Raw genomic sequence first — 20,477 nt, 5'->3', positions numbered from 1 at the left:
GTAGTATTTTGATGATATTTGTCGTGTCTCATCCTGGGGAATATCGGTGAGTCATATGTATTGGTTTAAACATGATATAGAGAAATGATAATAATAATGATAGAAAACATTTATTGAGCAATTACTATGTGTCCAGTACCATGGAAGGCTCTTTATAATAATTAACTCACTTCATCTTCATAAGGAGATCAGTCCTGGGTGTTCATTGGAAGGACTGATGCTAAAGCTGAAACTCCAATACTTTGGCCATCTCATGTGAAGAGTTGACTCACTGGAAAAGACTCTGATGCTGGGAGGGATTGGGGGCGGGAGGAGAAGGGGACGACAGAGAAAGAGATGGCTGGATGGCATCACCGACTCGATGGACCTGAGTTTGAGTGAATTCCAGGAGTTGGTGATAGACAGGAAGGCCTGGTGTGCTGTGATTCATGGGGTCACAAAGAGTCGGACATGACTGAGCGACTGAACTGAACTGAATCTTCATAATAGTCTGTAAGATACTATCCTCATTTTCTGTCTGAGGAAACTGAGACACACATGGTTACAACTGGTAACTGGCTGCTGGTAAACTGGAATTGTACAGAACCAGTGTGGTTCTGCCCTGTGTTTGTAGTCTGTCTGAGCATAAATCTGCTTTCATAAGTAGGCTAATAGTAGTTTTCATATAATAGAAATCTTTTGGTTATCATAAAATTTGATCGTTGCTGAGCTTTCAAAGGTGTATCGGTTGCCTGTTGTTTTTGAGGTGCCAACTAATGCATAAATGAACAGAGGAACCATATAGGAAGACCATTACTGCCAGGGCATTACAAATGCATTTGGAATGTTGCTCATAGCATGTATTCTGGAAATGTTAAAGTGCATATGGGGAAAAGCATCTCTGGATAGCCTATTTAAAATAGTGACATCTGATGACACAGAAGAACTGTACAAAAAAGATCTTCACGACCAAGATAGTCACGATAACGTGATCACTGACCTAGAGCCAGACATCTTGGAATGTGAAGTCAAGTGGGCCTTAGAAAGCATCACTACTAACAAAGCTAGTGGAGGTGATGGAATTCCAGTTGAGCTATTTCAAGTCTTGAAAGATGATGCTGTGAAAGTGCTGCACTCAGTATGCCAGCAGATTTGGAAAACTCAGCAGTGGCCACAGGACTGGAAAAGGTCAGTCTTCATTCCAATCCCAAAGAAAGGCAATGCCAAAGAATGCTCAAACTACCGTACAATTGCACTCATCTCACACGCTAGTAAAGTCATGCTCAAAATTCTCCAAGCCAGGCTTCAGCAGTATGTGAACCATGAACTCCCAGATGTTCAAGCAGGTTTTAGAAAAGGTAGAGGTACCAGAGATCAAACTGCCAACATCCGCTGGATCATGGAGAAAGCAAGAGAGTTCCAGAAAAACATCTATTTCTGCTTCATTGACTATGCCAAAGCCTTTGACTGTGTGGATCACAATAAACTGTGGAACATTCTGAAAGAGATGGGAATCCCAGACCACCTGACCTGCCTCTTGAGAAACCTGTATGCAGGTCAGGAAGCAACACTTAGAACTGGACATGGAACAACAGACTGGTTCCAAATAGGAAAAGGTGTACGTCAAGGTTGTATATTGTCACCTTGCTTATTTAACTTATATGCAGATTACATCATGAGGAACGCTGGGCTGGAATCAAGATTGCTGGGAGAAATATCAATAACCTCAGATATGCAGATGACACTACCCTTATGGCAGAAAGTGAAGAGGAACTCAAAGGCCTCTTGATGAAAGTGAAAGAGGAGAGTGAAAAGGTTGGCTTGAAGCTCAACATTCAGAAAACAAAGATCATGGCATCTGGTCCCATCACTTCATGGGAAATAGATGGGGAAACAGTGGAAACAGTGTCAGACTTTATTTTTTTGGGCTCCAAAATCACTGCAGATGCTGATTGCAGCCATGAAATTAAAAGACGCTTGCTCCTTGGAAGGAAAGTTATGACCAACCTTGATAGTATATTAAAAAGCAGAGACATTACTTTGCCAACCAAGGTCCATCTAGTCAAGGCAATGGTTTCTCCCGTGGTCATGTATGGATGTGAGAGTTGGACTGTGAAGAAAGCTGATCGCCGAAGAATCGATGCTTTTGAACTGTGGTGTTGGAGAAGACTCTTGAGAGTCCCTTATACTGCAAGGAGATCCAACCAGTCTATTCTAAAGGAGATCAATCCTGGATGTTCATTGGAGGGACTGATGCTAAAGCTGAAACTGCAATACTTTGGCCACCTCATGCGACGAGTTGACTCACTGGAAAAGACTCTGATGCTGGGAAAGGTTAGGGGCGGGAGGAGAAGGGGACGACAGAGAATGAGATGGCTGGATGGCATCACTGACTCTGTGAACATGAGTTTGAGTGAAGTCCGGGAGTTGGTGATGGACAGGGAGGCTTGGCGTGCTGTGATTCATGGGGTCGCGGAGAGTCGGACACGACTGAGCAACTGAACTGAACTGAACTAATGATATTGGAGAGGGGGCTGCCCACTTATGGAGTACTGTCTGAGTTGTTGTTGTTCAGTTGCTTGGTTGTGTCTGACTCTTTGTGACCCTATGGAGCGCAGCATGCCAGGCCTCCCTGTCCATCACCATCCCCCAGAGATTGCTCAAACTATGTCCCTTGATTCAGTGATGCCATTTAGCCATCTCATCCTCTGTGTTCCCTTCTCCTCCTGCCTCAATCTTTCCCAGCATGATAGTCTTTTCTAATGAGTCAGTTCATCACATCAGGTAGCCAAAGTATTGGAGCTTCAGCATCAGTTCTTCCAATGAATATTCAGGATTGATTTCCTTTAGTATTGAGTGGTTTGAACTCCTGGTAGTCCAAGGGATTCTCTAGAGTCTTCTCCAGCACCACAGTTCAAAAGCATTAATTCTTCAGCACTCAGCCTTCTTTATGGTCCAACTCTCACAGACATACATGACTATTGGAAAAACCATAACTTTGACTATACGGACCTTTGTTGGCAAAGTAATGTCTCTGCTTTTTAATGTCCAAGTACTCATCTTAAACCACTGAGAGATATTCCACCACCAAACTCAATGCTATTGAAATTGAAGACATGTAAGTTCACAGCCAAATCTGCTAAAAATTCAAGTGAAGTGAAGTGAAAGTCGCTCAGTCATGTCCAACTCTTTGTGACCTCATGGACTATACAATCTGTGGAATTCTCCAGGCCGGAACACTGGAGGGAGTAACCTTTCCCTCAAGGAGCAATAGCAATAGCTACAATACTCTGTCACTACTGCCCAGTCAGATGTTCAACTTTTGGGGAGCATTAAATTAGTCTGGATTCTTTTTAAAATGCAGTCTTGTCATTTCAGAGATCTGTTACATGAAACCCAGAGAGGAATAAAGGAATTCACGTGAAAGCAAAGTGTGTGTTAGTTAAAAAGATTCCTCTGGCTCCTCTATATTTACCCAGCTAATTCAGACCCATCTTTGAGATCAAAGCAAAAATGTTCCTTCTGTGGGTTTGCTTTCTTTGATTCCTCTAAATGGTGTTAAACTCCCTGGCTCCCAGCTTATCCATGCTCCTGAAGAGACCTGTGATTTCTTTCACATTAGATTTTAATTTTAGTTAATCAATTAGTTAAATTATGATTTGTTAATGCCTCTCACCTTTTCTATTCTATAATAACTGCACTCTTGACTGCTTATCCTATGCAGCACTGTTTTAATTGCCTTATTTGAATCATTCATTCCATTGGACCCACAAGGCCATTGTCATTGCACATCTTATTTTTCATATTTACATACATGAGAAAACTGAGGCCAGAGTGATGGGAAAAAGATGCCAAATCGCACAGTCAATAAAGGGCAAAGCCAAGAATGAACCAAATCAAATGACTCCGGAGTTCATGCTTTTAACAACTGTGTTACAGGGCTTCTCTATAAGCTCTAGGATGACACCTAGCCAAGAGCTCACTGAATCCCAGGAGTTTAATAATCATTTGGGAGCAAGTGAATGGATGGACACAAGGAGGAGGAAGTGAGTGAATTATTTGACTGGTTCTAACCCTGCTAGGTCACTCTTGCCCGGGAGAGTGCTGTGTGTTCATACTGCCGAGAACTTAACCTGAAGTTTGACTGGTGGATGGAGGGATCCAAGAATTTGCAAAAACACAACTGAGCGTCTTAGAGTTCTCGCGCCACTCCCATCCTCCCTGAGGGTCTACAGTTGGAAATGGCTAATTTTTCCTTTGTGGTTCCAGAGGAGTCCTGAATAGAACCGGCCAAGAAGCCAGGACAGAGACTGAGTCACAGACAGATAAGCACCAGGAATGCCACTCACCTCTACTTCCTGTCAGTCCTGGGTGCTTAGCTCAGCATCTCTGGAGAAATGTCATCTACCTTGGCTTCTCTGGGATGACTGGTTTCCTGGTCTGAGATTTGAGGGAAGAATTAGCTGATTAAAAGGTTAATATATAATTGTAGGCACACAGCGCCTGGGGAAGACCCTTGACTATTTGATGTTTAACTGAATTAACGTTTGCCAGTTATAGATTTTCTGCTTGTAAAATTGCCAGCAAATAATTCTGAGTCCTGAATCTGCATTTTCTGTGTGCACCACTTGGGATGTCAGTGTTCCAACTGTCTCAGAAGCGATCTACCCAGACACTGCTCTCAAGGCAACGGAAAGATTTCCATGCAGAAGTGCTCAGATACGGGACTATAGCATCCTTCCCCCTTTGATTTTTAGAAGAGTGATGTTGGTCAGGGTGGTGACTCTCCCATTTCAATTCCTCTGATGGTTCTCAGGCCAGCCACACTATGAACCCTGGGAGATTGAATCTTGCTCTCGTTCGTTGGGTTCAGTGCATTTCAGAGAGCTGATATTTAGAGAGAGGCCCTGGTTCCACTGCTTCCAACCTTTCACACACTCCTTTGAGTTTGCTGGTAGGGACAATAATGAGTTTTCAACAGCCTGTGTACAGTGGTTCAGAGTTTCCATCGTGGCATCGAAGTTTAGTCTCCCAAGAAGCAGACACCGAGTCAAAGACCTGAGTGCAGGCAGTCTTACTTGGAGGGTGATGTCAGAAAAGTAGCAACAGGGATGAGAAAATGAGCCAAGGAGACACCTGATGCCCGATGAGCTATCAAGCCAGATACCGCCATGGACGATTGGCGCCCAGATCCAAGTGGGAGGCAGAATGGTTGCCTCTTGACGGTCTCACTTGAGGGTGAACACACAGCAGTTCTCATCAGTTGTGGTGATGGTATTGGGATGTGAATTTCTAAACACTGCCTCCTGGCACCAGACTCAGATAAAGCAGCACCCCACTGGTTTCAGAGAAATATCCCAGACAAAGTCCTGCCTGAAGGGTGGGAGCAGAAAGTGAAAGTGAAAGAAAGTGAAGTCGCTCAGTCGTGTCCGACTCTTTGCCACCCTGTGGACTGTAGCCTACCAGGCTTCTCCGTCCATGGGATTCTCCAGGCAAGAATACTGGAGTGGGTTACCATTTCCTTCTCCAGGGGATCTTCCCAACCCAGGGATCGAACCCGGGTCTACCGCATTGGAGGCAGACGCTTTAACCTCTGAGCCACCAGGGAAGCCCTTCAAAATCGGAGGACACTTAAACCTGGATTCAGATCCTGGCTCCACCCATCCTAGCTGTGTGAGCTGAAGCAACTGTTAACCTCTAGGGTGTTCAGTTCAGTCGCTCAGTCGTGTCCGACTCTCTGCGACCCCATGAATCACAGCACGCCAGGCCTCCCTGTCCATCACCAACTCCCGGAGTACACTCAAACCCATGTCCACAGAGTCGGTGATGCCATCCAGCCATCTCATTCTCCGTCGTCCCCTTCTCCTCCCGCCCCCAACTGCTGGGAGAAATATCAATAACCTCAGATATGCAGATGACACTACCCTTATGGCAGAAAGTGAAGAGGAACTCAAAAGCCTCTTGATGAAAGTGAAAGAGGAGAGTGAAAAGGTTGGCTTGAAGCTCAACATTCAGAAAACAAAGATCATGGCATCTGGTCCCATCACTTCATGGGAAATAGATGGAAAAACAGTGGAAACAGTGTCAGACTTTATTTTTTTGGGCTCCAAAATCACTGCAGATGCTGATTGCAGCCATGAAATTTAAAGATGCTTGCTCCTTGGAAGGAAAGTTATGACCAACCTTGATAGTATATTAAAAATCAGAGACATTACTTTGCCAACCAAGGTCCATCTAGTCAAGGCAATGGTTTTTCCCGTGGGCATGTATGGATGTGAGAGTTGGACTGTGAAGAAAGCTGATCGCCGAAGAATCGATGCTTTTGAACTGTGGTGTTGGAGAAGACTCTTGAGAGTCCCTTATACTGAAAGGAGATCCAACCAGTCCATTCTAGAGGAGATCAATCCTGGATGTTCATTGGAGGGACTGATGCTAAAGCTGAAACTGCAATACTTTGGCCACCTCATGCGATGAGTTGACTCACTGGAAAAGACTCTAGAGTGTTAGAGGTGGCTCAGATGGTACAGAACCCGCCTGCAGAGCAGGAGACCTGGGTTCAATCCCTGGGCTGGGTAGATCCCCTGGGGAGGAGAATGGCTCCCCACTTGTATTCTTGCCTGGAGAATTCTGTGGACAGGGGAGCCTGGTGTGCTACAGTCCATGGGGTTTCAAAGAGTCGGACACGACTGAGCGACTAACACACGCAGAATGTTGGGCCCCTTGTCTGTTAGATGTGTTTTATAACATGCTGAGTACATCATAGTGCTGCTGTGGAGACGAGTTGTCACTTAACTTTTGTGTTCCAAATCATATAACCTGAATTTTTGACTTCTGAGTGAAATGCCCTAAGAATTTGCAAAGACAAAGCTGAGGCTTCAGAAGCAATTATAAAATTTTAATTGCCTAATAGAGAAACTAACTGAAGTAAAAAGAAAGGGGTAAAATTAATTTTAATGGTGACTCTATTTAGTCCAATCTGTAAAATAGCTTACTAGCATGTAATCTGTATACAAATCAATCATTATACATTTTACTTTGTTTTTGTTTTCGGTGTTTAGTCTTCAAAATTCCACATGTGCTTTCTGCTGACACTTTCAGCATGGCTACATTCCAGGTGCTCAGAATCCATGGGTGGCTCATGGCCACCATGTTGTACTGTGAAGATCTAGGGCCCTTGAATTCTTGTTGGAAGCAACTTCCAGTGAAATAGTTCTGCTTTCCTCCTCTTCATCGGTGACAATGATCCTTTGCATCTATGAAAGTAAAGTTGGTTTTAGCTCAGGCATCATATGAAATTGACAGTTTCGGTAATGAAATTTCACACATGGAAAACCATAGTGAGATTCTAAGCAGGTGTAAAAATCTGACGAAGTTATTTCTTTAACTGCAACTTAATGGAAACTGCAACAGCTGTTCCCATTTGCCTGTTTTCCAAGTCTCATTGCCAAAATGAATGGTTGGCAGCCACAGGAGAAGTATCAACTTACCTCTTCATTTGGGAAATGAAATTAAAACTTCAGCTCGTTTCTAAAAGTCACAGATTTGGTAAAAAGTTAGCAGGGCAAACATATAAGCTGCGTTAAAATATTGATGGCTTTGGTTTTCTCAGGTGCTGCTGCTAACATCTGCAGAAGATTTGGACTGCACTCCTGGATTTCAGCAGAAAGTGTTCCATATCGATCAGCCAGCTGAATTCATTGAGGACCAGGCGATTTTAAACTGTAAGCAATGGTGCTTTTGGCCTATTCACTGATGTTTAAGAATGTCCCTAAGCATACAGTATTCCCTAAGCTAAGAGTTTTCTGATCATTTTTCCTATGTCACTGTTTGACCCAGGGTGGAAAGTCTTGAATTAGGGCTGTGTCAGCTTAGAGGTAAATCGAGTGTGTGTCTCTTTGTCACATTTGATCACTAGTGAGCATTTCCTGACTGCTCCAAGGAAAGGGGACCACTAGCCTCCACCATGAGTATTGACCTATGCGAAGGAAATGAAATCCATTTTCTTTGGGCAGATCCTGAGAACAGACCATTGCCTTCCTGTGGATTGCTATTCTACCTGGATTTCTCATACATAGCACTGGATAAAAATAACATCCAGAGCAGGAGGTTAGCTTCTAGGAATTTTTAGGCATAGGAATTTAAGCTCTTAAAGCTAATAAGATGGTTTTCTGAAAGATTCAAAAGCTCTACTGGCTGTTTTGTGGATTAAGCTCAAATCTCCCCAAATTCCAATTGATTTCCTTAAAATATGCTACTCTCAGATCTGTGGTTATAATATCTTCCTCTTTTTAATGCCAATATTATATTATCTTTACGAGGGCATGGAGTGCATTGCTAGATGCAAAACAAGCATGGTTTTGTTTTAGCACAATAAATTTAAAATTGATGGTAGACAACCATTTAATTGGAGGCTATTGATAACCATTCTTTAACATTTGGGAGTGAAGGATATAAAAACGGTGGTTTAGTTTGGTCAGATGGTCTGTGGTACCTTTAGGGAAGATAACTGTACACTTGCCCTGTGGTCCCAGGTTTGCCTTCAGGACTGACCATGTTCCTTCACTCCTGTGCTATGTGGCAAGCACGTTTAAACGAAAGGGGAAGAACGTTCAGCTGGCTCAACTGGACTGTTCTGTGAGGCTGGAACACATTGTAAGGGTTGAAAGGAACACAGTAATGAAGATGTAGTGTTGAGGATTGGGGGAGCCCTACAAGGTGAAGCCCATGCATGTCTTGATGCAATTCTGCCAGTGGGATCATTTTAGTCATTAGGGTCTATAATGACAAGACGCAGGACTGGCACGACGAGTGAATTCCAACATGTGGTTTCATTGTTAATTTGACCCCTGATGTGACTCCAGAGTCAGGCCATCAGGAACTCTCATTTGTCTTCTGATTCTTCTATTTATCAGAATCAATATATTTTGAATGGGACTTGGCTTCAGAGAACCGTTTTTTCTGGCTCTCCTCTCCTCTCGTCTGCTCCGTCTCCCTCTCTTCTCTCTCTCCTTTCTCTTTTTTTTTCCAAGTGATTATCCCAAATGGCATCTATATTAACATGTGTGGAAATGTGAAGCCACCCTGAGTATGGAAATTAATAGAGTTGGTATGCAAAGCAGGCCCATAAATGTGATTGCTTCTGTAATCTTCGCGACACCAAACAGCTTTTAATTTACCTCTGAGAAGCTGGAAACAATCATACTTTGGGGGATCTTTTTAATTTAAACTAGACCATCCTGTACATTCCAATATTACAGTTTTGTGTGTGTCTGTGTAGGTTTATTTTTTTTAATTCTCTAAGTAATTTAGTGGGTTATGGTTGTTGATTCTGTGTAAGCTAGTAAAAGTGAAATGGAACTGGGTTGATTATCAATGATAACACATTCAGTAAAAGTTGGTGATTTGAGGATATTTAATAATTTATATGTGATTTTGTAAGCGAATTGTTGGATCAGCAAAATCTGACCAGCCCCCTCCCCTGTCAATGAAACTGTGGGTCTATATGTATTACTAGGGGAAAAAAATGGACAAAGAACAGATCTGGGTGGCTACTTTTCAGTTTATCTCAAAACAGTGAGCATAGGTTGTCATAGATACTGTGAATAAGGTTAATTGTGCCTAAATGAAGAAGAAAGTTTTCACAGAGCTGAGAATGCCTACTGACTACTGTTTGGGAAAATCTGGATTTCCAGAAGTAATAACAATGTATTTTGCTCTATTCAACATGTAGGAGGAAATAAAAAGTCCAAAACTTTGAACAGACTTTTTCCCCAAGCAACCAACATTTTACATCTCCCTCCTTCCCTTCTCATTCTTAGTTTCTTTCATGTATTTCTCTGTGGCCCAACACAAGACGTTTACTATCTCTGAAAAATGTGATTAGCCAAAAAGCCAGTGAGTGGTGCATTCTCTCAGAATGAAGACCATATTGTCACAAGGCTAACATCTGGAGGAAAACTGGGAAGAATCAAACAGAATCAGTGGTTTAAGCATACTTAGATATGTGAGGTCACTGCCAAGGTCCTGGAAATGGTTAGGGATCATTCAGTAACATGTAAATATAAGCTGATGATCTAGGTAAAAACAGAGGTTAAAAGAAACCAGGTTAGTAACATTACCTTGAACTCCTCCTATGACACTGACACTTTCCATTTTTCTTTTTGTCTTTGTAATATTTTACAAGAGCCCTGGCTTCCAATCATCGTGAATTTTTGTCTTGCAGGAAGTATAAAATACAGCATAATCAATCAATTGATGTCCACACCTTTCACTATTCTATAAACTTGTCTGAAAGTGTTGTCTCTTTGCCTGGCAGACATAGTATATCTGCTCACACCCCAGACTTATATTCAACCAATTCTTTGTTCAGCGTTTTCAGCACCTTCCAGTAAATGTTTATTCTGTCCACGACTTCCTGCTCTCTTTGTTCAGACAGTAATATTTCCTTTTATCTTTTTTCATCTTTCTCCTCAATTCTCAATGACTTATCTTTTTCTGTTTTAACTGTTACTAATGGTCACCTCCGCTCCTTTTATTTCCATAATATTTTATTCACTGCTCACTCCAACACATCTTTCCTTCAGTTGTTCCAAAGCCTTTTATTTTCCTCACATCCAAATAACTCTTTATTCTGCTCTCCTTTCCAGTAACTAGACTTGCTTTCGTCTTTAAAGGGCCATTTTTCAACAAGCTTCTAGGATCAAAACATGGCATCCCACTATTTCTTCTAATGTAACCAAGGGAGCTTTATCACTGTGTCTTTCACAGTGTGATGCAAAGCCCCCAGCTCAGGAGCACTTGGCTTCATCTAGTCTTGAAAGGTGAGCTGGGAAGACGTGGTTATTCTCATTTGCTGTGAGAAGTACAAGAAGAAAGGGGAAGACAGTTTAAAAGACAGAAACTCAGAAAGGAGGCATCTGCTTATGATCTTTGGACTCAGGGAGGGCTCTGTCCAAGGTTTGCGGGTTGCTGGCGGTCCTTCGAGGCCTCCAAGACCCAGAATTCTCTTAAACTGGTTGATGAGGTTGCTTCTCCTGCAATGTGAAAATCATGTGATTCTGGTAGCCACTATCTTGGTACCACAAGATTTGGGTAGTGACCCCGGTTACAGCCTCCCAGGCTCCAGAAGAAGAGTTGGCCTGGAAAACCGACCAGCCAACCAGCTGATGTGGACGAAGACCAAGTGATAAGACCCTGACTATCTTGTGTCCTGAAAAATTATAGAACGGAACGCTCTGCCCTGCTCTAATCAGCTCAGACAGACCTTCCTGGCCCCAGGGAGGGATCTGTTTGCTAAGGGAACCACAGCTGGCCTCTCTCTGGGTAACTCTCCTTTGTGGAGCTGCCCTCCACGCAGGAACTCGAGGATGCAAGCTGTTCCCTACTTGGTCCTGCCATATTTAGCCAAGTCATCAAGCTGGCAGAGAGGGGGATAAGGAAAAGGCTGGAGAAGGCACCACGGATGTTTAGCCACTTGAGCTCAAAAGGGACATGTATCGTTTCTGTTCACACTCTTGGCCAGACCTAATCACAGAGCCAACTTAACTGCAAGGGAGGCTGGACAGCATGGAGGGACTCAAGTATGGGCGTAAGCTCACTGTCTCTATACAGATCCTAGCACAGCAAAGTGACCCCAATCAAAAAGAGACTCCTGAAAGAGACGTAACGAGACCACAAAGGATGCCACTGTTTCTGACTAACTTGGGTCAACATGGGGATGAGACAAAGACAGTCGTTCAAACAGGACAGGAGGTCATGCCCCTGGGACTACCTCCTGCTTTTCTCGTCAGGGGATGCTTCGCACTGAGCAAAACAGCTTCTTCAGTGCCCCCTCTTAGAAACACCCAGGCAGGGACCTTCTGATAGTTCTAGTAAGGATGTGCCCTGATTGCATTCTTCTGATGATTATAGTATTGAGGTTAAGGTCATACAGTTTAAAACTCACGTCGACTAGAGTTCAAACAAATGACATAGTCCCATGTTACCTGCATGACAATGAGTGAGTTATCCAAATCCTGCAAGTCTGAATTATTTCATCTCTCTAAGAAGGAAATAACCACAGTCTTTAACTCTAGAGTTAATGCAGTGATTGATGGAAAGATACTTAGAACATAGTTGTGAATAAATGGAAGCAGGTAGTATTATTACTATTATTCTTGCCATTGTTGTTATTATAATTGCTGTTGTTGTTGTTAGTATTATTATTACACATAGATCTTAGATAGTTTTGGTATCCTTATAATGGCCATCTAAACCTGAATTTAGCAGACAAATCATGGCCATTAAAATCTGAAGAGATGACAAAAGAATCTAAAGCAATGATTCTAGGATTTGAATTTCATGGACAAGTAGAATTTTTAAAAAATCTTGGATTGATAAGAGTGTATTTTACATTTTTCTTAGTCTGAATATGAAAAAAAAGAAGAAAAAGCAGGCTAATGAATGAGATAAAGTGAGAATACCTCCATTTACTTTGCCCAGACTTTTAAAATGTCATTGTTATCAAAAAACAAACAAAATAGGTGTAAGGACCAATTACAAAAGAGAAGTCAGTCTTTTGAGTAAATTTGTATTGTAAAAAAGTGCCAAATGTTTTTGTTTACCTCATTTTGTGGGAAACCACTGATTTAAGGTATTAGAGAACTTCCAGAAAATGTAACAAGTATGCCCACATTAGGGGCAGATGTTGGGAAATTTAAAAGGCTTCCCTGGAGTTGACTGGTGCAGCATCTATGGCTTTCATAGTTGATATTTACTGCATGCTCTCTAAGTATGGAGTGTCACCTTGAACTTCATAACAGACCTTAAGGGAAAAAAATACACTCATGTGCCCATTTTACAGGTGAGGATACTGAGGCTGGGCTAGGCGAGGCCATTTATCCATGGTTGTATTGCTTGTAATTGGTAGCATCAAATTTTCAGTCCAGGGTTCCTGTGCTCTGGCTCTTTTCCAGAGTTCCAAGGTCTTGTGATCTTGCAGCTTTTGTTGATGTTGGTGATGTCCCATCAGGGAAATTCGCTGCTTAATTTTCCCATCTATGTTTGTCAATCTGGATGAAATAGAAAATTTCTACTGCATTATGTATTTTCTGTTCATAGAAAAGTTCATTCTTCCTCTGTAATATGGAAAACAGTATCTATTTTGCTTCTTTTGCATGGGCCCAGTGCCAGATTGCCCATGGCCCGACACTCCTGGCTGTTGGCCCTTCACCTGTGTTCCTTTCACCAGGACATTTCTTGGTCATGCCACCTTGACACTGACCTTGATTGGTAGGCAGGTCACCCACGGAGTCCATGGTGTCCCATTAATCATATTTGTATTTAACATACATGAGTCATGGCTTTTGAGGGTGTTTTTAATTGACTATAAATCACACAGGGAACTTGAAAAATGAAGGCAATTAATGAAAAAGCAATGTGAGAGGTGTTTTGCATCCTAACGCAGGAAATACGTCGCCAGTGAATTAAATGTCAAAACAAAGGCCCTTTTGACCCTGCTAGAAAGGTTTTATTTGAGCGGTAGTAAATGGATGAACTTTCCAACCTGGCAGGTGAGGAATTCCTATTTCTTGAGTTCAAGCTGACTCGGGATTTTGTCTGAGTATATCCTCTATCCTTGAGAACTTCCTAAGTTCTTTTGGGTTTCAGTTTTAGTGATTTTAAAAATGGAAAAGAAACCAATGATAATTTCCTTTCCATTTTCTGATTGTCCTCTGCACTACTAACTTGCATGTCCTTTCAGGTTGGGAGACTGATTAACTGATTAGTGAAATCATTTAACATGACCTATGCTACGGTCTACATAGATCTGAATAGGTTGGAGTTACAAGTGGTATATTTGTTTTAAACTGTCATGATATACCAAGGAAAATTATTCTGGTATCACTTAATTCACTCCATCATCATGAAGATGATGATATTTTGGGTCTGAATGTGGATTCCTGTTTACATTCATGACTTTTTACTATATGTAAACAAAATCCTATAGAAAGGTAATATTTTTACAGGTTTGCTCTCCACCCACCACCACCAACATAACTGTAGCAGTTGACTAATCAGCTAATTAATATTTATTATGATCCTCATAAATGCATTATATTAACTACCTCATTTCAAAAACGTAAAGTGATATAAAATAATTGCAGACTGAAAAGAACACATATACACATCAGAGAGGGATATGGTAAAACGCCTAGAGATCCTCCATTAGACTAGGGTCCTAAGTTGTACTTTGAAGATTGGGAAACATACAAGGTAACAGGCTAAGAGAGCCTTAGGAGAACAGGAATGTGGTTATGGGTAGAACTCTCTTGGCATAAATTTTCTAATCAGTGGAATGAAAGGAATAAATAGACCAGAGGAATCACATTGTCAGCTCATGGACTAAATTTGTCCCACAGATATGTCCTGCTTGTCCTGTTTGGCAGCTCAGTGTAGGAGTCTGAAGTGTTTAATGAAAGGAATTTGTCGTCAACATTGAGAACTTCATTTTTAAAAATTCATAACTTCTGGGACGTACCAGGCCTCCAGAATATAGACCCCAGAGGCAAATGAATCACAGTGGTAGCAGCCTCAATAGGTTGTTCTGATGATTAAATGCTCAGGTCTGTAAAGGGCTCTGAAAACTCTGCTGGAAGTAGTATAGCAATAACAGTAGCTGAGGCCTTCCTGGTGGTTCTATAGTCTCCACTGTCTTCCTGTCAACTAATCAGCTTCCTCCTTTATTCCACCTGCCCCTTACAGGCATGTCCATGCACCTCCATGAAGTCACCCTTGCTCCTGAGACAGCCGTGCGGGTTAGATGATATGCGCCAAAGACCAAACACACGTGTCGTTTGCAGCACACCATCGCTGTCACTGACAGCGGCTCTTGTTGGTGGTTGGGGACGCAGAGGACACGACTGAGAGATGCAAGGGCAGGGAATGGCTGGCGCTGACCGAGGCTCTGAAATCTACCGGCAGTGTTCTGAATCGTCAATACAGGGGCTAGGTGACATGGGGGCCATGTGATCACTGTGGCTGGCTTTCTGGAAGTTCAGAACAGGACACGGATAAGACAGAATTGCTGGGGAGGCTCAGGCTTACACAGCGCCATTTCAGAAGATCTGAGATGGGATGGATGGGAGGTATGTGGACGGAGATCTGGTCAGCGGAGAAGGCAGGATGATTAAGAAGTAGCAGAGTATGAAACAAGGGTGAGAGCAGAGCCCCAGGCAATTCCCAGGGTCTAGACTGGGGAAGACAGCTAAAAGACAAATTTTCTAAGAGTGCAGAATCCCTGAGTCTGCTCCAGCTCAAGCATTAACTTGTATGACCCTTTTCCTCTCTGGACCCCTGTTACCCCATTTGTATAATGAGGATCTATTAGGGTTATTTTGATTGGATTCTAACATTACCCAATTCCAACTGGCTTTAGGAAAACGACAAAATAATCAGCTCACGTGATTGAACATCTCAAGGTCTGATCTGGCTTCAGGAACACCTGGATCTAGATATCATCAATATAATGATATCATCAATATCACCATTCTTCAGCTCTGCTTTATAAAATGTTGGTTCCCCTCAGTGTCAGAGGGGTTTTCTCCAGGATGGCCACCAGAAGTTCCAGTTTTTCATTCTTCTAGCTTAACAACCCAGAGCATCTCTTTTTCCAAGTGTCCCAGCAAACGCTCCATGGCTAACTCTCTGGGTCCAGCTTGGGTCACATGTCTATCCCTGAACCAATCAAGGCATTCAGGAAGATTTGGACTGACAAACGCAGGAGAGTTCACTGTGAGGGTGTTCTTTTGGTCGTTGTTCATTTGCCCAGCCGTGCCCAACTCTTTGTGACCCCACGGACTGCAGCACACCAGGCCTCCCTGTCCCTCATCATCTCCTGGAGTTTTCCCAAGTTCATGTTCATTTCATCGGTGATACTGTCCAGGCATCTCATTCTCTGATGCCCTCTTTTCTTTCTGCCCTCAGTCTTTCCCAGCATCAGAACTTTTCCAAAGAGTCATCTGTTCACATCAGATGACCAAAATAATGGAGCTTCAGCTTTAGCATCACTCCTTCCAGGGAATATTCAGGGTTAATCTCCCTTAAGATTGACTGGTTTGACCTCCTTACTGTCCAAGGGACTTTCAGGAGTCTTCTCCAGCACTACAGTTCCAAAGCATCAATTCTTTGGCATTCTTTCTGCCTTTTTTATGGTCTAGTTCTCACAACTGTACGTAACCACTGGGAAGACCATAGCCTTAAGTATACAGACTTTTGTCAGCAGAGTATTGTCTCTGCTTTTCAACAGTGTCTAGGTTTGTCATAGCTTTCCTGTGAAGAAGCAGTCATCTTCTGATTTCATGGCTGCAGTCACCGTCTGCAGTGATTTTGGAGACCAAAAAGAGGAAATCTGTCACTACTTCCACATTTTCCCCTTCTATTTGCCATGTAGTAAAGGGACCAGACAGAGAAGGCAATGGCAAGCCACTCCAGTACTCTTGCCTAGAAAATCCCATGGATGGAGAAGCCTGGTGGGCTGCAGTCCGTGGGGTCGCTAAGGGTCAGACACGACTGAGCGACTTCACTTTCACACATTGGAGAAGGAAATGGCAACCCACTTCAGTGTTCTTGCCTGGAGAATCCCAGGGACGGGGGAGCCTGGTGGGCTTCCGTCTATGGGGTCGCACAGAGTCGGACACGACTGAAGCGACTTAGCAGCAGGAGCAGCAGCAAAGGGACCAGATGCCATGATCTTAGTTTTTTAATATTTAATCTTAAGCCGGCTCTTTCACTCTCCTCCTTCACCCTCACCAAGAGGTTCTTTAGTTCCTCTTTACTTTCTGCCATTAGAATGCTGCTGCTGCTGCTAAGTCACTTCAGTCGTGTCCGATCTGCATTTCTGAGGTTGTTGATTTTTCTCCCGCCTATCTTGATTCCAGGTTTGGGCTTCCCAGGTGGCTCATTGGGTAAAAAATCTACCTGCAATACAGGAGACGTAGGAGACACCAGCTTGATCCCTGGGTCGGGAAGATCCCCTGGAGGAGGGTATGGCAACCCACTCCAGTATTCTTGCCTGGAGAATATCATGGACAGAGGAGCTTGGCGGGCTACAGTCCATAGGGTAGCAAAGAGTTGGACATGACTGAAGTGACTGGGGGTGTTCTACTCTATTGCTAAGGTCCCTTTCAGGACTGACATTCTATGACTGCAGGCTATGCTTCATGCATTAGAATTTTTAGAACCTAGCACATGCGCACATTGGAAATGTCTCTTAGGGGGCAGGGATGAGGACAATCATCATGCCAGGTTTCTCACTGGTGATGCTGGTGAGCAGATTGCTTAATTAAGACTGTCAAATTCTAAGTACTGCCATATGGCCTCACTCTTCAACCTGTTGAGTGTCTTCATTCACATGGTTCTGGAGCTGGTATAAATCTCTTTTATTTCTGTTTTCCTTCAAGGGGTTAAGAATACAGGAACACGCAGGTGTTACAGGAACATCTCCTAATTTAAGGTGTTAGAACCACATGAATTGAGCTGCTTAATGAGTACGACATCAAAACATAAATTGGACAAGATTAAGCATGTCTTTAAATAGTATGAGAAGGCAGAAGATCTTATTATCCTGTAATAGGTCAAATCCACACATATTCTAAAAATTGTGATGCCTTCCGTCTGTCCTTTTTATCTTAATTTTCATGGAAATTTTTGTTGGCTTGAAAGCAAAAGGGCAAGAGGTGGAAACACTTGCTAGTCAGACTATCCCCAGGCACTTTTTGTATTTGACCAAATTTGCATTCTCTTTTTGGAGGCAGAAATAGGGGATAGGAGAGGAAATGACATACATGGAATCCCGTTTGTTTAACCAATTATTTAAGAATTATAGTATGGTCACATCCCTTATGCCAGACCCTATACTAGGTACAAGGGGTAAAACTTTGAACCGGAATTCTAGAAGAGAATTTTAAAGCTTTCACTTTTATGGAATGAGAGAGACAGCCATGATAGAAATAAACTTCTAAGAAGACAGAAAAATTACACGTAAAAAGCTGACGATAAATATTATGAAGGAAATAAGACGAGGTTGTGTGATAGAAATTTCTGGATGGATGTGATAAAATAGGTGGGTAAAGAAGTTCTCTCTGAGAAGCTGAGACCTAAACTAGGAGAAGGAACCAATCAGGTGGAGACTGCGTTCGTAAACCTTTAGGCAGAGGGATCAGGTAATGTAAAAGCCCTAAGATGAGAGCGGGTTTTTGGTTTGAGAACGGGTTTTTAGTCTGATCTAGGAAAGGGCTTTCCTGATAGCTCAGTTGGTAAAGAATCCACCTGCAGTGCAGGAGATCCTGGTTAGATTCCTGGGTCAGGAAGATCTGCTAGGGAAGGGATAGGCTACCCACTCCAGTATTCTTAGGCTTCCTTTGTGGCTCAGCTGGTAAAGAATCTGCCTGCAATGCGGGAGACCTGGGTTGAAAGGAGCTGTCATTTTATCCATTTCATCAAATCAACCGCCCTATAAGATAGGATTCTAAATCCCATTTTAGCAATGAAGGCATGAAGGTTGATTTAAAGATCCAATATCTCAAAAGAAGTGTCAGCAGTGGAAAAGGAGCTCTGACTTTCTGACCCTGCCTGTTCTCTCCATGCGGAAAGCTGTATCCACTTTCCTCTCACAGAAGTGTTCCAGTCCTTTCTGTGGAGAGCAGACTGGGGCACCCGTGAATCCCGTGGGGCTCTTGGCATGGGCTCCTGAGTTGGTTCACTTGTGTCCATCACTTGCCACGTGGTGTATCCAGTCACTCAAGCTCTCGGCTCCTCGGTTTTCCCATCTGTAGAATGGAAGTGCTGTTTCAAGGACTGATGACAAAGATAACGTATGCAAAATGTTAGGAGAGTGCCTGCCACTTGGACGCTCTATGTTAAGGTTGTGTGTGTGTGTGTGTGTGTGTGTGTGTGTGTAGTCTCTTAGTCGGGTCCAACTCTTTGCAACTCTGTGGACTATGGCCCACCAAGCTACTCTGGCAAGAATACTGAAGTGAGTTGCCATTTCCTCCTCCAGAGGATCTTCCTGACCCAGAGATGGAACCTGTATCTCCTGTGTCTCCTGCCTTCCAGGCAGATTCTTTATCTGCTGAGCCTTCTGGGTTGATTTTATCATTTGAAAAAATAAGGCAAAGGAGGGGAGTTCTGCAGAACGATGCTGTTGGAATGGGCAATGCCAGTGTTTACTGAAGGCAGCACAGGGGACTTGCAACCCTCACCGTAACGCCTCTGAAATAGGACATATGTTCTTCCTACTTCCTCTAAGTCTCCACATCACCACCTCCCAATGCACACACCCTCTGCTTCCTCATGTTTGAATCCCTTTGGGTTACAGATTAAAAGGATGTTCCCAGAAAAGTATTTGAGAAATGATTCTTCCAAACCTTAGATCCAGATGTGTTTTGGAATTTAGAAAAAGCTAGTAAAGTGTGTATGCTGTATATTACCTACTTCACCAGGGGGTTCTGGGGCAGCCCCGTAATAAGACAGATACATCTGCAGTAGCACATATGGACATCTACCCTAAGCAGGATAACTGAGGACCTCAAATATCACCGTGTCTGTTCAGGTTGGGTTTTGCTACCTAATGAGTTACATGGACACTTTTAACATGCAGAGCATCTTGGATTTCTGAGTTGCAGGCTGTCATCCTCAGGAGAACATTCCCCTGAAAATTTGCAGACCTCAGTTCCGCTGAAACATTCAGCCAGCCCTCCACACCCCAGCTGCTTCTGGGGCAGCAGAGTGTGCTGGGCTACCAGCCACCAGGTCCCAGCCACCTCCACACAACCCCACTCCTCCTTGCGAGCAACTTGGTAAATGACGTCTTGGCAGGACACCCCTGAAAAGTGTCCAGCTGCTGCACCAGCTTATTTCATCCCCATCTGAAGCCGCAACAGTTGTCAGCCATCCAGCTTCCTCTTAACTGCACCAGTCAGCTGATTGCAGAGACCTCCCAGAGGATCTATTTTTAGCTAAAACTGGTCTTAATTTTCATACGTATACATTAAATTCCGTGGGGGCAGGAGGGAATCCAAATGAGGAAACATTGATTCTGAATAACATGAAAGAAATAATTAGTGCTTGAAAAACAGTTCAAAATATGAGTCAAAACCTCCAAGGAATATGGTTAGCGCTGCATTTTTCAGTGGAAGGAAGTTTGTCGATTAGAAACAGAGAGAGGGTGAGTGGGGATAAATCAAGCTAGGAAGGGAATTCAGCATCAAACTCCAGGCACTGAGGAAGGAAACTGAAATTAGGGGGCAACCAGGATTGTCAGGTAGATGCCCACGGGGATGTGGCCCAGGCCTCATTCCCACAGTCTGAAGAGGCGTCGAGGGAGGGCATGGGCTAGTGATCCCTGGTGGCCTGCAGCAGATTGAAATAAGATTTTGGTTCCCCAGCCAGAGATTGAAGGCAGGCTGCAGTAATGAGAGCACTGGAGCACTGGACCACCAGGGCCTGTGACAAGGTCCTGA

General features: G+C 43.2%; 1 protein-coding gene across 1 annotated transcript in view; it reads left to right on the top strand.

The window, feature by feature from the left end:
• The window catches only part of CDH13 (cadherin 13), a 1,084,595-nt gene that overhangs the window by 215,401 nt on the left and 848,717 nt on the right, over window positions 1–20,477 (top strand). Inside the window, exon 2 of the mRNA XM_055413053.2 lies at window positions 7,589–7,700. Within this exon, the coding sequence (XP_055269028.2) occupies window positions 7,589–7,700 (112 nt within the window). The remainder of the gene's footprint in view (window positions 1–7,588; window positions 7,701–20,477) is intronic.

The sequence above is a fragment of the Moschus berezovskii genome, chromosome 22, assembly GCF_049115385.1.
Source record: "Moschus berezovskii isolate FMDL1 chromosome 22, NW_MosBer_1.0, whole genome shotgun sequence".
Classification (NCBI taxonomy): Eukaryota; Metazoa; Chordata; class Mammalia; order Artiodactyla; family Moschidae; genus Moschus; species Moschus berezovskii.
The sequence above is the reverse complement of the archived record's forward strand: the minus strand, read 5'-3'. Positions and strand labels throughout refer to the sequence as shown.